The sequence below is a fragment of the Osmerus eperlanus genome, chromosome 19 (genome assembly GCF_963692335.1).
Source record: "Osmerus eperlanus chromosome 19, fOsmEpe2.1, whole genome shotgun sequence".
In the NCBI taxonomy this organism is placed as follows: Eukaryota; Metazoa; Chordata; class Actinopteri; order Osmeriformes; family Osmeridae; genus Osmerus; species Osmerus eperlanus.
In genome coordinates, this window is record NC_085036.1 from 4,775,560 (window position 1) to 4,794,563 (window position 19,004).

The 19,004-nt window shown below is 42.6% G+C and overlaps 1 protein-coding gene across 6 annotated transcripts in view; it reads right to left on the reverse strand.

Annotated features, from left to right (window-relative positions):
• The window catches only part of dyrk1aa (dual-specificity tyrosine-(Y)-phosphorylation regulated kinase 1A, a), a 36,562-nt gene that overhangs the window by 4,097 nt on the left and 13,461 nt on the right, over positions 1-19,004 (reverse strand). For 3 of the 6 annotated variants that reach the window (XM_062485059.1, XM_062485056.1, XM_062485058.1), the window contains exons 2-10: positions 6,821-7,017; positions 6,046-6,165; positions 5,572-5,760; positions 5,058-5,205; positions 4,465-4,751; positions 3,991-4,137; positions 1,284-1,424; positions 733-1,036; positions 321-445 (exon numbers count right to left, since the gene is read on the reverse strand). In XM_062485059.1, coding sequence (XP_062341043.1) covers positions 321-445; positions 733-1,036; positions 1,284-1,424; positions 3,991-4,137; positions 4,465-4,751; positions 5,058-5,205; positions 5,572-5,760; positions 6,046-6,165; positions 6,821-6,940 — 1,581 coding nt within the window. In that variant the 5' untranslated portion in view covers positions 6,941-7,017. Of the gene's footprint in view, positions 1-320; positions 446-732; positions 1,037-1,283; positions 1,425-3,990; positions 4,138-4,464; positions 4,752-5,057; positions 5,206-5,571; positions 5,761-6,045; positions 6,166-6,820; positions 7,114-19,004 lie in introns of those variants that run through there. The other 3 variants (XM_062485057.1, XM_062485061.1, XM_062485060.1) reach the window with 3 other exon arrangements.

Below are 19,004 nucleotides of genomic sequence, written 5' to 3' on the forward strand. Positions count from 1 at the left end.
TGCCGTCTGTGGGCATCCTCTGCTATTCGACACTACTTTGTATTTAAAGTAGTTATTTTGGACTTGGTTGACGAAATTAACGGTTGGCTCCTAGCGATTCGTGCAAATAAACACAAAACAAATATTTGCTTCTCTTTCGGTGTGAACACAGCATTAGACCTGACAATAATTACTCCATTGTAAATTCCATTCTGCAGAACAAAAATGCCCTGTGCTTAAGAGGAGATTATACCATTAGAGCCATGAAATAATGACCCGATTCTTTTTATTTTTGTCAAAAAACTAAAACCCCAGTGAGAGGCTAAATCCCTGAGTCTCACCTGTGGGCAGAGGTTGTCACAGTCCATGACCTGTACGGCAGCGCTGAAGTGTCCTCCGCTGTGCCGGTGCTGATGCGTGGGGTCTGAGCGTGCCCGCCCGCTGGTACTGGTGCCAGAGGAGCCCCCTGTGGACAGAACCACAAACACACATGGTTCACTCTCACGGGAAACAAGCACCAGGCGTCCAAGGATGATCGTCATGAATTTCATAAAAATCTGTTTTGACAGGATAATGAATATGGAGGCAGAGTCAACCTGATGAGGCAAAAGTATTGTGCATTTCATTATTAATATATAAATGCCTGTAAACCAATTCTGTCTGTATGTAGAAACTAGAGACGGCACAGTCTCCGTCAACCATCGTTTGTCACGGCAGCAGACGGGGGCTGCTGTGCTGTGCTGGCTGCGGTACCTGAGCTGGAGGAGGTGCTGGAGGTGGTGCCTGATGACTGGGACTGCTCCAGGGCCGGGCTGGTGGACACGCTGCTGCTCGTGTTGGTGCCCTCGTCCGCGGTCTTCTTGAAGAAGCTGTGCTGCAGGGCGTAGTAGGGCTGGATGCGGCTCTTGGCGTCGTAGTCCAGCATGCGCAGGATCAGGTCCTTGAACTTCAGGTAGTCGGCCACGGCGTGGCCCGACTCGCCCGCCCGCCGCCCCCCCGGCCCACCCGCCTCCACGCCCAGGATGCTGTGCAGCTTACGCGTCCCCGCCGGCTTATACTGGGAGGACAAGAAGAGAGGAACGATGTTGTACATCACCAAACAACAACAGTCTGTAGGTAAAACAGAAACCACATCAACAACCATAAAGGACAACTATCTGTAGGTAAAACAGAAGGTTAACGACCTGAAGATAAGTGTTATGGTTATAGCTAGGTTATGGCTAGAGGATAAGTGAAGTTATGTCTAGAGGATAAGTGAGGTTTATGGCTAGATGGGTGTGCACCAGTAACTGAAGGCTTCTTACCCGTTTGCCATCTTTGGTCTTCTTTGCGCTCCATGTACTGTCAGACATTTTCTCAAAGAACTTCCTGGCCTTGGGTGCCTGGTCCAGTATGTGATTGGGAGGCACACCCAGCACCTCAACTATTTTATTCATCTGATCCACCTACAACATCAAGAAGTTGAGACTGTAGTGAAGCCCAACTTTAAAAAACTGGACGCAATTCTGAAAATCTGACTCCACTAAACTGCGTTTGTTTTGAATGTAGAACAAATGTCCTCATTACAAATGATACTATCAGCTTAAATTGAGTGAGAAGTTGAATCTTTGAAAAACTTTACATGGATTTCAGAATATCTTTGTATTTTGTTGCTTTAATAACAGTGTGAAAGTTCGAGCTAAACCTGATGACCCATGTTTTCCCGGGATGATTGGACAATGTTCCAGAGTTTCTTGTGATGCTTGGCTGTCTTCAATTTTTCCATTAAATGTTTAATGTGGTCTCAGGCTTTTGGACCCTACTATATACCACAAAAGCTTCCTAAAAAGACGAACCCTACCCTTTGCAAAACAAATACAATCCTTCAACACTGTACAACCCTCCATCAATTGCTAAACAGAAAATACACAAAAGATAAAGTAAAAAATTAAAACTAAAATAAAAAAAAGGTCCCCTCTCTTGATTCCCTCTTGAGCTCCCTCTACTGGTCAGAGAAAACAAATGTTTTCTCCATCTTCATCTAGGCCAGCGGTCGGCAACCCAAAATGTTGAAAGAGCCATATTGGACCAAAAAAACAAAAAACAAATCTGTCTGGAGCCGCAAAAAATTAAAAGCCTTATATATGCCTTATAATGAAGGCAACACATGCTGTAAGTGTCTATAGACCAATTATTTGTTTGTAAACATTCGGGATGCGCGCGCAATGTGGCTGCAGAAAACCGGGAAAGGATAGCCTTTATAATGGTTAGAGAAGTACACGGATTATACAAATAGTACGATTTAAAAAGACCAAAAAGGTCGAGAAGGACAGCCTTTAAGAGAAAAGTCGATTCCCCATTGATCTGTCACATCAGAATTTTGATTTGGGTTACGAAAGTCTTGAAATTTGAGTGAGAATGTCGCCCGGTAGACCGCATCTTATGCGGCAGCTATGTCTTCACGTCACAAAGTTCATAATTTTACAGTCAATTATACACCTTAAAAGTCAAGCAGGGCAGCTTTAAAGAGATATGGGAATTCTGCTTTTAGCCAGCTGGTCCAATTATTTTTGTGATTTGTGTAAAACTGGCAATCTGAGTGAGACTGCGTCCCCGTTACACTGTTTTGACGTTGTTAGCCTCAGTCAGACTCGGGTCGCTCACTGGCAGTGTGCACAATGTTGTATTTCACTCCATTCTCCACTATAAACGTCAGGGAGGACTGCCTTTTGTAGATACAAGCCTGCTGAAGATAGCCAGCATCTCGGATTTCTTTAACCAAGCCTGTTTCATTCATCATTTGCCTGAGAAAGCGACCTTCGTTAGCCAGGCTAGTTTTGCCCGAGCCAGCCTAGTTTTGCCCGTTCACTCCATTCTACAGTAAAAACGTCAGGGAGGACTACCTTTTGTAGATACGAGCCTGCTGAAGATAGCCAACATCTCGGATTTCTTTAACCAAGCCTGTTTCATTCGTCATTTGCCTGAGAAAGTGACCTCCGTTAGCCAGGCTAGTTTTGCCCTATCACTCGGTCAGGATATTTAAGGTATCGGGGGTCAAGTGACTTTTGTGCATGGACAAATGAAACGTAAATGTATTTGTTCAAAGGACAAGTGCCTCAAAAAGTTAATGTCAAGCTCTGAAATCCAGTGGCCAAAGATATATGATGACCTGATCCAAGTGTATACCTGGGAGAAGTCCGTCCTTTGCAGCCGACATGGGCAGTTGAGCATGCTTGACAGTGGTGTGACGTAGGGTGATAATTGGTCTATATTAGCTATATTATCAAAATGATAAGTAGGCTACAAATACATAATGAGCATTCATGCAATCGCACTTTTTCTCTCACTCCCAACTGTGTACTCGGCTGCAAATGTAGCATGCCTTCCCTGGAAATGTCTTTCCACGTTACTCTTTTTGTTATTTGACAACTTCTCATTACAAAGCAAACATGCAGGCAATCCTTCCGCATTGGCAATGAAAGCAAATGATTCGGTCCAAAAACTGTTGAATCCTCTGTTCTCCTCAGCTATATTTCTCTTTTTCCCTTTGGGATCCATGGCCCATGACACACCCGCCGGTTTGTTTGCAACAGCCACCTGTCTGGCATTACGCCAAGCTGAAAGAAACGTGTGTCGCAGGCTATGACGTAAATCTTCGTTGACAGAAATGTTGAAATAAAATATTTATTATACACATACACATTTTGCTGTAAAAATGTGTATAATTATTTTTTCAACATTTCTGTTTTAATAATTAAAACAAAAAATATGTTCACACCATCTTTTTCCATTTTCATATTTTTGAAAAAGCTCCAGGGAGCCACTAGGGCGGCGCTAAAAAGCCGCATGCGGCTCTAGAGCCGCGGGTTGCCGACCCCTGATCTAGGCCCAAGTCAGATAATGAAGTGTTTTCATACATGTCCCACGAAATTTGCCTTCTGCTAAACCCCCCATGTGTGGGTCTTGGCCAGGGCAGCACCAGGCATACAGAGAGCTCCTGCAGGTCGCATCGGGGGGTGGGGGGGGACCTACCTCGTTGGCCCCGCTGAACAGGGGCTCCCCGGTGTGCATCTCCACCAGGATACAGCCCAGAGACCACATGTCTATGGCCAGGTCATAAGGCATTCCCAGCAGCACCTCAGGGGAGCGGTAGAAACGACTCTGGATGTACTGGTATATCTGAGGGGGGGAGAAACACTGTTTAGATTTTGCCATTCCATAAATGACCATCTCTGGATTTTAAGAGATGAACACTTTGATTGAGTTTCTATGTATAGTGCGTTTAATACATGTTCATTTGGACATTGCAAATCTACATAATATTTGTGGGGAACACAGGACAAGAACCTTAACTACATCAAGCCCTCTATAGCTCGCTCTCTCTATAGCTCGCTCTCTCTATAGCTCGCTCTCGCTATAGCTCGCTCTCTCTATAGCTCGCTCTCTCTATAGCTCGCTCTCGCTATAGCTCGCTCTCGCTATAGCTCTCTCTCTCTCTCTACACACCCTCTGGCCCAGCTGGCAGGAGCTGCCAAAGTCCACGATCTTGATGGCGCTCCTCTTGGGGTTGCAGAGCAGGATGTTCTCGGGCTTCAGGTCACAGTGGATGATGCTGAGCTCGGGCGTGGCCAGGAACAGCAGCGCCGTGCACATCTGCTGGGCAAACTTGCGCGTGAGGTTGAGCGAGACGCCGCGGAAATTGGTGTTCCGCAGCAGGTCGTACAGGTTGTAGGAGAGCATCTCAAACACCAAGCAGAGGTGGTTCCGGAACATAAAGTGGCGCTTCAGGTGAACTGGGGAGAGGAGGGGGGGAAGGAGCCAATGGGAGAGAAGGAAAAGAACGCCATGTAAGCTCAACGACCAATGGCCACACCAGATGATAGGAAAATATGATCACATAACCTTTCCAATTAACATGAACATAACCTTAAAAACCCACTCAACAGAATTCCTGCCCGACTAGCATTCTACTGAACTGAAGATGTGGTTTCTGTGCATCATGTTGTATTGAACCTGCCATGGCAGTGTCTACAGTAGCACCATGACCAGTGGAGAGATTGATAAGAGGGAGGTAGAGAGGGAGCGAGAAAGAGACTTACCTATGTAGTACTTCATCTCTGTGTCATGTTTGTTCATGAGCTCGAGGAGCCGAACTTCAATCTGGGCTTGATTTAGAAAAGCCTTCTTGTTCTTGATGATCTTAATTGCCACCCACTCCTGCTCAACACGGTCGTACGCTTTTACAACCTGGGGAGAACCCAACACAAATCACCGTAAACACACATTCAGACGGGTGTAGTGCGAGTCTAACCATGAGGGGGGGACGAGAGGAGGGGTTCTGATTGATAGTGCTTATACACACAGATGCACTTATATACACACAGGGATATGGAGACGTCCAAGTTCTGCTGATTCAGCAGACGTCTGCTTCAAGAGAACAACATGCAACATTATAACAGCGTTTCTGGAAGGGCCTGGTGGAGACCACTAGCGTATCTCTGGGGAGGTGACTGAACAACAAACTCTGTGTGTACGGACACTGCTCTGTGATGATGTGAGGACAGGTACATGTGTAGATCTAACACACACGCCCGCACTCACACGTTGCCTCACCTGGCCAAAGGAGCCTTTTCCTATGAGGGAGTCGATCTCGTAGCGGTCCATCCATTTCTCGCCGTTCTTGACGATGTAGTCGTAGTTGTCATCGTCGTGGCCGTCATTGTAGACCTTCCTCTCCTTCTTGTGGCTGGAGTCTTCTCCCTGGCCCTGCTGGTGACGACGCTTCTTTTTTGCATAGTAAACCTGGGAACGACAGCGCTGTCAGTCCTGTGACTGGGCCACACCTGGGGCTCTGTATTGACTAACGCTTGTCCGCTAACTCTAACATGTCAGAAAGTTGCAGTGGGGTACAAGTGGAAAATGGTTGTTTTAAAGTTATGTGTGACGTAGCGGTGACGTGGTTGTGAAATGTGATGTGAGTTGTGTGTGTGTCACGGGCACAGAAACAACAATCTGTGAACACTGGCCGTGCGTGACTGAGTACAGGGGTGAAGGCGTGGCTGTGGGACGGCTGGTGGTATTAGCTACCTCGTTGATGTGTTTGTAGGTTTTGATGAGGTCGATAGAGAGTTTCCTCAGGGGAGCAGAGGAAGGGTCGCGAAAGCACTGGGGCATGCGCCTCTGTAACATGACAACATCAGGGGTCACCTTCGAACACAGGACACACACATACAAGAGAGAAGAGGGGAAAGGGGTTAAAAAAAACACCACCGTAAAAAGTTATTGACAAGACAAACTCACCACAGCAGTCAGATCAAAAGAATTAATTGAAAAATCTGTGTGTTTCACTGCTGTGGGCCTGTCATGCGACTGTACAGGACTAGAAACATATGCTGCACTGAGGTACTCTGTGGTCAGGAGGTGGCATTCTAAACGTGGTCCATGATAAAGGTCTGCCATCAGACACACGTATGATGGGAGCTGCTGAGCGTGTTCAGCAGCAGCCAGTAGATTATTTTTGGGTAATGGACTAGATGGTCAGCGGTAATAAAAATTTTGTGGAAAATCACCCTGTTTATTATTATTCCCCATGCCTCACACACACAGGCTGTGATGTTCCCTGAGCCCCCACCCTCCCAACCTCCTCTGACACATGGCTGGGGGGGGGGGGGGGGCGCTGAGAAGCTTCTTTTTTCCAGGAAGTGCGAGAGGGAAGGTTGCTTACATACTGCGTGTTGCGTGTACCTCTCCAAGGAGCAAGACTGCCAACACCTTGAAATCTGTATAGGATAGGGGTGCACTTGTTTTGGGTGTGGTTCGTGGGTGGGTGCACCTGTCAGCTCCTGGAGCTGGAGAGCCTCACCTGGCTGCCGATAGACTGCTGTGCCTGCTCGCTGTGAGGCAGCGCCGGCCCGGCCGGCTCAGTGGGCTGCTGGTGCCGCTCACTGTACTGCTGGTGAGAATGGGGCATGGGAGCAGCCATGGGAGGCCCGGCGGCGTGGAAGAAAAACGAGGGGGCAGGCCGGACAGATGAAGGTTTGCATGCTGAAGTCTCTCCTCCTGGAACAGAGCAGAGGGACGAGTGACAGAAGTGTTACATTGTGAAACACGAATACTGAACCTTGTACCAACAAGGCCCAACACGCTAGTTTAGACAAATACCGGGCAGGGCTCGACAATAAGGATGGCCCGATGGCCAGGGGCCAGTAAAAAGTAACGTCGTAACAGTTAAACTAGCAACTCACTGGCCCGATCGGGCCACTGCAAATTATTGATTGAAAGAAAAATTTGCATTGTAAAAGTTAACATCCTTCATATGTTTTGCTATTTGCTAAATGCATAAATAACTTTGCAGCTCGTGGGGCGCACAGTTGTCAAATCAAGAGTTGAGTAATGAGGGACGAGTGGTTGTCAAATTGTAATTCTCTAATCTTTATACATTTTTTAACAACTGGCGCGAGACAATAAAGTGAAGATGGCAGCAAAGTAGAGCTACGAGCTCAAACGGAAGCAATATTTTTTATGGAACTAAGATGCACTGTATTGTCTGTCGTATGTTCCCGTCCAAAGCAGACAAAAGTGGATCTTCTTACACAGGCACCGACAATTTTCGAAAACAATCCCTGACCAGCCATGCTAGCAGACAGCACTTGGTTTGCGTGACAGCTAAGCGGATGGTTGACAATCCATCTTCTAGGGCCGTTGACCATGCTGGTCAGGAATTTAAATGCAGATGCCCATCGTGTTATTGGGTGTGCTTTGCCTTCGGCAAGGGCACAACCTTTGTTCTCTCACATATATATTATTGGGTGTGCTTTGCCTTCGGCAAGGGCACAACCTTTGTTCTCTCACATATATATTATTATTATTTCTTTTTGCCCCCCTAAAACTCAAATATTTGGCCTACATAGACAACCTAGGTGTCAAAAGTTTCGTCTTGGTAGCGATTGAGTTGCTTCTATTGGGATTTACGTTCCGTTGCATGGTTTAAGTGGAAATTATGTTTTTGTGGCGAAAAGTGAAGCTAACGGTGGCTAACTTGCTAGCCACAGTCAATGACGCTACTTACGTCACTAACGTCACGAAAACTCGCGTGACTACCTCTAGCAGAACATTAGTTTAGCAGCTAGTTAACTTCTGGGAGATAGCTAAGCTAACTGCTTTACTGCAAGGGAGCTGCAGAAACGCCACAAGCAAAGAGGCCAGGTTGATAACTATTTACTAATTTTACTTTGTGATATGACACACAATTGTGACGTGTAATGTACAATATAAGCTGATTTTATTAAGGAAATACATCTACTTTCGGAAACAGTAGTACTATGTCACTGAAGTATTAGCATCATGACATTAGCCTCTGTTGGCCGGGCAACACATACTACAGTGGTCTATGATGCATCTGTTTTCAATCGTTAAAATAAACATTCCTCACAAATACATTTTCGTTGTAGGATTTATTATGACATTACATTACAAGTAAACGATTTGTGGGTGAAATTATCATTACCTGTGGTTTCAAACCAGTGTTGCTCAATGCAACGCTGTAGCCTACGCGAGACACTACAAAAACATCTACACAGCTGTAGGAAGTCAAACGGCGACAGAACATGTTCGGCACTCCCCTTACTTAAATCAAAAGTCTATCTAACTACTAACCTTAACTTCATTGCCACAGCCTAAACTTTGTCAATCTGTTCATGAAAATAATTAATTTCAGCCTAAACCGTACAACGGAACGTTAAATCAAATTCAACCAACGCAATCGCTACCAAGACGAACACAGCAGTAGTGTACTGTACTGTACAATTTACCGGGGCAGCTTCTCCACAGAGCTATATCGCACTTGGCGTTGTTACTGACAATGATCGCTACCAGTGAGCTTTTTATGAAAGCGATTTTCCACTAAATAAATGTCAAGCTTATTTACGTTTTGGGGGCATATTTTCAGTTAGCAGATGGTACTGTTTGAATCGCGATTCCATCTTCTACTGCCGGTAACGTCGTAGAATAATCTTCAAAGGGGGTTCTTTATTCATGAATGAATGCAATATGAGTAGGCTAAATGCCTTAAAATATCACTAGAAGGGAAAAACTTAAAAGGACGTTTAAGTCATAGAGATTAGGTCAATTTTTACACCGGTCTGCCAAATTTATTCGTTTTGATTCAACGATGAGGCTGCCTCTTGCAGGGGAAATGAGAAGACATCTATTTCATTCTACACTTCACTCGTATTTTCAGTTGTAAATGAGCAGCAAAAAAAATATTTTAAATCTATGTAATCTTTATGAATAATAAGTATGCATTTTTATATAAAATATACAGAAATATCAGTTGTAAAAATGTCATCCAAAAACGGACCCCTGTGCAACCGACGCAAGCAAGCACACCCTACAATTTCCCAAGAAATTGTACCCTCTCTAGTTGTGACCTACTGTTTTCTCACAATCTATTGTTTTCCTGTTTCTCTTTATTATTATTGGGTGTGCTCAAGCCTTCGGCGAGAGCACAACCTTTGTTCTCTCACATATATATTATTATTATTATTTTTATTTCTTTTTGCCCCCCTAAAACTCAGTCAATATTTGGCCTACCTAGACAACCTAGGTGTCAAAAGTTTTGTCTTGGTAGCGATTGAGTTGCTTCTATTGGGATTTACGTTCCGTTGCATGGTTTAGGCTGAAGTTACGTTTTTGTGGCGAAAAGTGAAGCTAACGGTGGCTAATTTGCTAGCCACAGTCACTGACGTTACTAACGTCACTACGTCACGAAAACACGCATGACTACCTTTGGCAGAACATTCGTTTCGTATCTGTTAACTTGGGGGATAGCTAGGCTAACTATAGCTTTACTGCAAGGCAGCTAATTTGCTAGCCACAGTCACTGACGTTACTAACGTCACTAACGTCACGAAAACACGCGTGACTACCTTTGGCAGAACATTCGTTTCGCATCTGTTAACTTGGGGGATAGCTAGGCTAACTATAGCTTTACTGCAAGGCAGCTGCAGAAACGCCACAAGCAAAGAGGCCAGGGTGATAACTATTTACTCATTTTACTTTGTGATATGACACACAATTGTGATGTGTAATGTAACTACAATATAAGCTGATATTATTAAGGAAGTACATCTACTTTCGGAAACAGTAGTCTACTATTTCACTGAAGTATTAGCATCATGACATTATAGCCTGTGTTGCCCGGGCAACACATACTACAGTGGTCTATGATGTATCTGTTTTCAATCGTTAAAATACACATTCCTCACATATACATTTTCGTTGTAGGATTCATTCTGACATTAGTAAACGATTTGTTGGTGAAATTACCATTACCTGTGGTTTAAAACCAGTGTAGCTAACTGCAACGCTGTAGCTTATGCGAGACACACTACAAAAACATCTACAGTACACAGCTGTTTAGGAAGTCAAACGGCGACAGAACATGTTCGGCACTCTCCTTACTTAAATCAAAAGTCTATCTAACTACTAACCTGAACTTCATTGCCACAGCCTAAACGTTGTCAATCTGTTCATGAAAATAATTAATTTCAGCCTAAACCATACAACGGAACGTTAAATCCAATTCAACCAACGCAATCGCTACCAAGACGAACACAGCAGTAGTCTACTAGTACTGTACCGTAGTAGTACAATTTACCGGGGCAGCTTCTCCACACAGGGCTATATCGCATTTTGCGTTGTTACTGACAATGATCGCTACCAGTGAGCTTTTTATGAATGAGCGATTTTCCACTAAATAAATGTCAAGCTTATTTACGTTTTGGGGGGCATATTTTCAGTTAGCAGATGGTACTGTTTGAATCGCGATTCCATCTTCTACTGCCGGGTAACGTCGTAGAATAATCTTCAAAGGGGGTTCTTTATTAATGAATGAATACAATGAGTAGGCTACATGCCTGAAAATATCACGAGAAGGGAAAAACTTAAAATGACGTTTAAGTCATAGAGATTAGGTCAATTTTTACACCGGTCTGCCAAATGTATTCGTTTTGATTCAACGATGAGGCTGCCTCTTGCAGGGGAAATGAGAAGACATCTATTTCATTCTACACTTCACTCGTATTTTCAGTTGTAAATGAGCAGCATTTGTCTGTTTTTTTTTTATCTATTTAATCTTTATAAATAATAACTATGCATTTTCATATAAAATATACAGAAATCAGTTGTAAAAATTTCATTCAAAAACGGACCCCTGTGCAACCGACGCAAGCAAGCACACCCTACAATTTCCCCAGAAATTGTACCCTCTCTAGTTATTATTATTATTTTAATTTTTTTGCCCCCCTAAAACTCAGTCAATATTTGGCCTACATAGACAACGTAGGTGTCAAAAGTTTCGTCTTGGTAGCGATTGAGTTGCTTATATTGGAATTTACGTTCCGTTGCATGGTTTAGGCTCAAGTTAAGTTTTTGTGGCGAAAAGTGAAGCTAACGGTGGCTAATTTGCTAGCCACAGTCACTGACGTCACTAACGTCACGAAAACACGCGTGACTACCTTTGGCAGAACATTCGTTTCGCATCTGTTAACTTGGGGGATAGCTAGGCTAACTATAGCTTTACTGCAAGGCAGCTGCAGAAACGCCACAAGCAAAGAGGCCAGGGCAGGGCTCCAGACTAACTTGTTCCCTTGGTTGCACTGGTGCGCCTAACTTTTTTATTTAGGTGCACCAGCACAAAATTTAGGTGCACCCAAATTTTTCCTTGCGTCGCCACAATTTCAAGGTCACCTTTTTATCACGCTCCATATACATTCATATATATTATGTAAATGACCTTAAACAAGAATAAGGTGTAGGTAAATATTTTTTTATTTGAAGCACAATCATACTGTATATATATATATAAATATTTTAAGTGCTTCACTGAGCTACCAAACTAAAACATTTTAAGCAAAATAAAACATTTCAAAATAGAAAGTGCTACTGTTTAAAAGTGCTTCCCTGAACTGAGACCTAACATTTCATGGCTCAAAGTCTTATAGCGGGTCCCCCCTTGCTGTCGCATGCCCTTCAGATGGCCAACACCTGTAATTTGGCTTTCTTGCCCTTTGGCCTTGGCTAAACCAGCTTGCCACACTCTCCCTAGCATCAACATCCTAGCTCCATGGGTTAGCTCCATGGCCCAGCTCCGTAACTCAGGGGTGGGCAATTAATTTTGACAAGGTGCCACATGAGAAACCTGAAATGTGTTGGAGGGCCGCATCAACGATAACTTGAACTTAATTCTGCTCACTATTCATTTTCCCCCATTGTAAAAAGCAGTAAAGTATATATTTGTATTAGCTGCTACTGGTTATCAGAAGAATAAGGATATTCTGTGAATATTTATATAAATATTTTACATGTTGGTCAACTAGGAAAAGACTATCGAAGTAACAGTAAAAACTAAAATAATCATTACATCAGTGTTTCATTTTCTAGTTAATCTTCACCAACACTGAAAAGTTGTTTTGCAGTATGTTAAAGATATGCAATTGATCAACTTTATACAAAAAGCAATACTTTTTTGCAGTTCATTTTGTTATGTGAGAGGAATCCAGTGGGCTTGAACAAGTGCATCGAAATATGGCTGAATGTCTGAGGTGGATATGCGAAGGACAGCTGACAGGTGATGATCCGAGTGTGCAATTTAACTAGCAAACCATCAGCCCGCGCCCACTGAATCAGTCAAGTTCTTATTATGTCCGCGTTCGTTTTTTTCTTGAGTCCCTTAGTGCCGATTCAATTTGTAATCCTTCAACACAGCGACCTGTTCTCCAAAACTAAGAACACAGCTTTGACCTCAGTAAACAGATACTTAGAAGTCCATGTCTTGTTAAAAACTCTACATTCTGTATCAACCTTTCGTTTTTCATTTTCGAGGGCTAACCACCTAACTCTCCTGTCGGTGAGGTTGCGCAAGCGCACATATGTAAATTGCCTGATCACAAGTGTTTCAGGACTACATATTTACAACCGCTCAACACATTTATTTATTTTTAATTTTTGATTTACCTCACGCGGGCCGGATTGGAACAGCCTGTGGGCCGGTTGTGGCCCGCGGGCCGTACAATGCCCAGGTCTGCCATAACTGATTCTCTGGTGCTCAGGTCGTAATTTCAATCACACAGCACGGAGCAGTGTAGGCCTACAGGAATATCTGGACCACAGCCAATTAGAGGCAAAGACCCGCCCCATCTCTGTCTCTGATTAGTTTAGACCACGATATGATCCAACCATGAGTGCGAGTTCCGTCAAAGAAGAAACAAACGCTTCGTTCCTGGAGAGGCAGCGGATGCGAGGAGGTTAGGTGCACCGGTGCGACCTAGTAAAAATTTTAGTCGCACCCGTACAAATTTTGGTCGCATATGCGACCAAATTGATCGCACTCTAGAGCCCTGCAGGGTGATAACTATTTACTCATTTTACTTTGTGATATGACACACAATTGTGATGTGTAATGTACAGTATAAGCTGATATTATTAAGGAAGTACATCTACTTTCGGAAACAGTAGTCTACTATTTCACTGAAGTATTAGCATCATGACATTAGCCTGTGTTGCCCGGGCAACACATACTACAGTGGTCTATGATGTATCTGTTTTCAGTCGTTAAAATAAACATTCCTATATTCCTATATACATTTTCGTTGTAGGATTTATTCTGACATTAGTAAACGATTTGTTGGTGAAATTACCATTACCTGTGGTTTCAAACCAGTGTAGCTCACTGCAACGCTGTAGCTTACGCGAGACACACTACAAAAACATCTACAGTACACAGCTGTTTAGGAAGTCAAACGGCGACAGAACATGTTCGGCACTCTCCTTACTTAAATCAAAAGTCTATCTAACTACTAACCTGAACTTCATTGCCACAGCCTAAACGTTGTCAATCTGTTCATGAAAATAATTAATTTCAGCCTAAACCATACAACGGAACGTTAAATCCAATTCAACCAACGCAATCGCTACCAAGACGAACACAGCAGTAGTCTACTAGTACTGTACCGTAGTAGTACAATTTACCGGGGCAGCTTCTCCACACAGGGCTATATCGCATTTTGCGTTGTTACTGACAATGATCGCTACCAGTGAGCTTTTTATGAATGAGCGATTTTCCACTAAATAAATGTCAAGCTTATTTACGTTTTGGGGGGCATATTTTCAGTTAGCAGATGGTACTGTTTGAATCGCGATTCCATCTTCTACTGCCGGGTAACGTCGTAGAATAATCTTCAAAGGGGGTTCTTTATTAATGAATGAATACAATGAGTAGGCTACATGCCTGAAAATATCACGAGAAGGGAAAAACTTAAAATGACGTTTAAGTCATAGAGATTAGGTCAATTTTTACACCGGTCTGCCAAATGTATTCGTTTTGATTCAACGATGAGGCTGCCTCTTGCAGGGGAAATGAGAAGACATCTATTTCATTCTACACTTCACTCGTATTTTCAGTTGTAAATGAGCAGCATTTGTCTGTTTTTTTTTAATCTATTTAATCTTTATAAATAATAACTATGCATTTTCATATAAAATATACAGAAATCAGTTGTAAAAATTTCATTCAAAAACGGACCCCTGTGCAACCGACGCAAGCAAGCACACCCTACAATTTCCCCAGAAATTGTACCCTCTCTAGTTATTATTATTATTTTAATTTTTTTGCCCCCCTAAAACTCAGTCAATATTTGGCCTACATAGACAACGTAGGTGTCAAAAGTTTCGTCTTGGTAGCGATTGAGTTGCTTATATTGGAATTTACGTTCCGTTGCATGGTTTAGGCTCAAGTTAAGTTTTTGTGGCGAAAAGTGAAGCTAACGGTGGCTAATTTGCTAGCCACAGTCACTGACGTCACTAACGTCACGAAAACACGCGTGACTACCTTTGGCAGAACATTCGTTTCGCATCTGTTAACTTGGGGGATAGCTAGGCTAACTATAGCTTTACTGCAAGGCAGCTGCAGAAACGCCACAAGCAAAGAGGCCAGGGCAGGGCTCCAGACTAACTTGTTCCCTTGGTTGCACTGGTGCGCCTAACTTTTTTATTTAGGTGCACCAGCACAAAATTTAGGTGCACCCAAATTTTTCCTTGCGTCGCCACAATTTCAAGGTCACCTTTTTATCACGCTCCATATACATTCATATATATTATGTAAATGACCTTAAACAAGAATAAGGTGTAGGTAAATATTTTTTTATTTGAAGCACAATCATACTGTATATATATATATAAATATTTTAAGTGCTTCACTGAGCTACCAAACTAAAACATTTTAAGCAAAATAAAACATTTCAAAATAGAAAGTGCTACTGTTTAAAAGTGCTTCCCTGAACTGAGACCTAACATTTCATGGCTCAAAGTCTTATAGCGGGTCCCCCCTTGCTGTCGCATGCCCTTCAGATGGCCAACACCTGTAATTTGGCTTTCTTGCCCTTTGGCCTTGGCTAAACCAGCTTGCCACACTCTCCCTAGCATCAACATCCTAGCTCCATGGGTTAGCTCCATGGCCCAGCTCCGTAACTCAGGGGTGGGCAATTAATTTTGACAAGGTGCCACATGAGAAACCTGAAATGTGTTGGAGGGCCGCATCAACGATAACTTGAACTTAATTCTGCTCACTATTCATTTTCCCCCATTGTAAAAAGCAGTAAAGTATATATTTGTATTAGCTGCTACTGGTTATCAGAAGAATAAGGATATTCTGTGAATATTTATATAAATATTTTACATGTTGGTCAACTAGGAAAAGACTATCGAAGTAACAGTAAAAACTAAAATAATCATTACATCAGTGTTTCATTTTCTAGTTAATCTTCACCAACACTGAAAAGTTGTTTTGCAGTATGTTAAAGATATGCAATTGATCAACTTTATACAAAAAGCAATACTTTTTTGCAGTTCATTTTGTTATGTGAGAGGAATCCAGTGGGCTTGAACAAGTGCATCGAAATATGGCTGAATGTCTGAGGTGGATATGCGAAGGACAGCTGACAGGTGATGATCCGAGTGTGCAATTTAACTAGCAAACCATCAGCCCGCGCCCACTGAATCAGTCAAGTTCTTATTATGTCCGCGTTCGTTTTTTTCTTGAGTCCCTTAGTGCCGATTCAATTTGTAATCCTTCAACACAGCGACCTGTTCTCCAAAACTAAGAACACAGCTTTGACCTCAGTAAACAGATACTTAGAAGTCCATGTCTTGTTAAAAACTCTACATTCTGTATCAACCTTTCGTTTTTCATTTTCGAGGGCTAACCACCTAACTCTCCTGTCGGTGAGGTTGCGCAAGCGCACATATGTAAATTGCCTGATCACAAGTGTTTCAGGACTACATATTTACAACCGCTCAACACATTTATTTATTTTTAATTTTTGATTTACCTCACGCGGGCCGGATTGGAACAGCCTGTGGGCCGGTTGTGGCCCGCGGGCCGTACAATGCCCAGGTCTGCCATAACTGATTCTCTGGTGCTCAGGTCGTAATTTCAATCACACAGCACGGAGCAGTGTAGGCCTACAGGAATATCTGGACCACAGCCAATTAGAGGCAAAGACCCGCCCCATCTCTGTCTCTGATTAGTTTAGACCACGATATGATCCAACCATGAGTGCGAGTTCCGTCAAAGAAGAAACAAACGCTTCGTTCCTGGAGAGGCAGCGGATGCGAGGAGGTTAGGTGCACCGGTGCGACCTAGTAAAAATTTTAGTCGCACCCGTACAAATTTTGGTCGCATATGCGACCAAATTGATCGCACTCTAGAGCCCTGCAGGGTGATAACTATTTACTCATTTTACTTTGTGATATGACACACAATTGTGATGTGTAATGTACAGTATAAGCTGATATTATTAAGGAAGTACATCTACTTTCGGAAACAGTAGTCTACTATTTCACTGAAGTATTAGCATCATGACATTAGCCTGTGTTGCCCGGGCAACACATACTACAGTGGTCTATGATGTATCTGTTTTCAGTCGTTAAAATAAACATTCCTATATTCCTATATACATTTTCGTTGTAGGATTTATTCTGACATTAGTAAACGATTTGTTGGTGAAATTACCATTACCTGTGGTTTCAAACCAGTGTAGCTCACTGCAACGCTGTAGCTTACGCGAGACACACTACAAAAACATCTACAGTACACAGCTGTTTAGGAAGTCAAACGGCGACAGAACATGTTCGGCACTCCCCTTACTTAAATCAAAAGTCTATCTAACTACTAACCTGAACTTCATTGCCACAGCCTAAACGTTGTCAATCTGTTCATGAAAATAATTAATTTCAGCCTAAACCGTACAACGGAACGTTAAATCCAATTCAACCAACGCAATCGCTACCAAGACGAACACAGCAGTAGTCTAGTACTGTACCGTAGTAGTACAATTTACCGGGGCAGCTTCTCCACACAGGGCTATATCGCATTTTGCGTTGTTACTGACAATGATCGCTACCAGTGAGCTTTTAATGAATGAGCGATTTTCCACTAAATAAATGTCAAGCTTATTTACGTTTTTGGGGGCATATTTTCAGTTAGCAGATGGTACTGTTTGAATCGCGATTCCATCTTCTACTGCCGGGTAACGTAGTAGAATAATCCTTAAAGGGGGTTCTTTATTAATGAATGAATGCAATGAGTAGGCTAAATGCCTGAAAATATCATGAGAAGGGAAAAACTTAAAATGACGTTTAAGTCATAGAGATGAGGTCAATTTTTACACCTTTTACACATTTTTTCACGTATGCTGACGTTGTGATGTTAGGTTAGCACTGAGTTCCCTTGTGCCACACAAGGCACTTTTCTTTGCCACAAAAACGTTGTAAGCTCCTAAACCATGCAACGGAACGTAAAAAATAAAAATACAAGCAACGCAATCGCTAACAAGTAGGGGTGTAACGATACTCAGCTCACGATACAATACGTATCACGATACAATACGTATCACGATACAATACGTATCACGATATTTTGATTTTGGTTTAAAATTAAACTGAAATTCAATTATTTCCAAAACATTAAACATTTTCAATAACTTTCTTTGTTTATTTAGTTAACTCAGTTCAAGCGATTTCTGTGAATGCAATGAATGCACGCATGACGCAGAGTAGGTCGCGTGCTGGTAGCTCAACCAATAGGATCAAACGGACGTTATATTGTAAAAATATTGCCATAACTCTACGATACATATTGTACAATTGTTGTATTGTGATATATTGTTCCACGATATATTGTTACACCCCTACTAACAAGACAAACATTTTGACACCGGTGTAGTCCAATTATTGAGGGATCCTTAGGGGTGGGAAAATGAATAAATAATAATAATATATATGTGAGAGAACAATGGTTGTGCTCACCGAAGGCTTGAACACACCCAATTACTTTAGGAATTGGAAAGTAATTAGTAATTAGCTTCAAAGTTGGCACAACAGGGACTGGTCTCTTGCACAAGGTCACAAAGCCATTACACCCCAAGTATTTGAACAAGGTTTCTTCTGGGTCATTGTGACAGCCCACATTGCTATACACGGATGCTGTGGAAACACACCTCTCTGGTTCTTCCCATTGACATAGGGAGAAATCTCAGTAAGAAGCCTTTATTTCCCCCTGATATTATTACTTAGTGGAAAGTAACCTATCATTACATCAATAAAACGATTTAAGAGAGGATGTTAATGTGAGAGTGCAGGTGCTTGAGATGGATCGCTGTTCAATACTGGAGCGAGTCAATGGAAACATTACAAAGATTCATTGGTAAATGGGGCCATAAAAAGGAGCAGAGCCATAGAAGTGCAATCACGGCAATCAACAGACGGGTCATAAAATAACACACACGCACACATACGCTCACACATGCAGTGTCCAATTTAGCCTTCAATGTTAACACCTCAGTCCATAAATATGACCAAACATTTCCCACTTGACCCACTAACTTAATGTAATGGCACAGGGCTAATTGACTCTCCCCATTCATAAGCTGCATGCAACACACTGGACTGAACAGACTGCCACAGACTGGAGGTAATGCTGGTATAGCAGA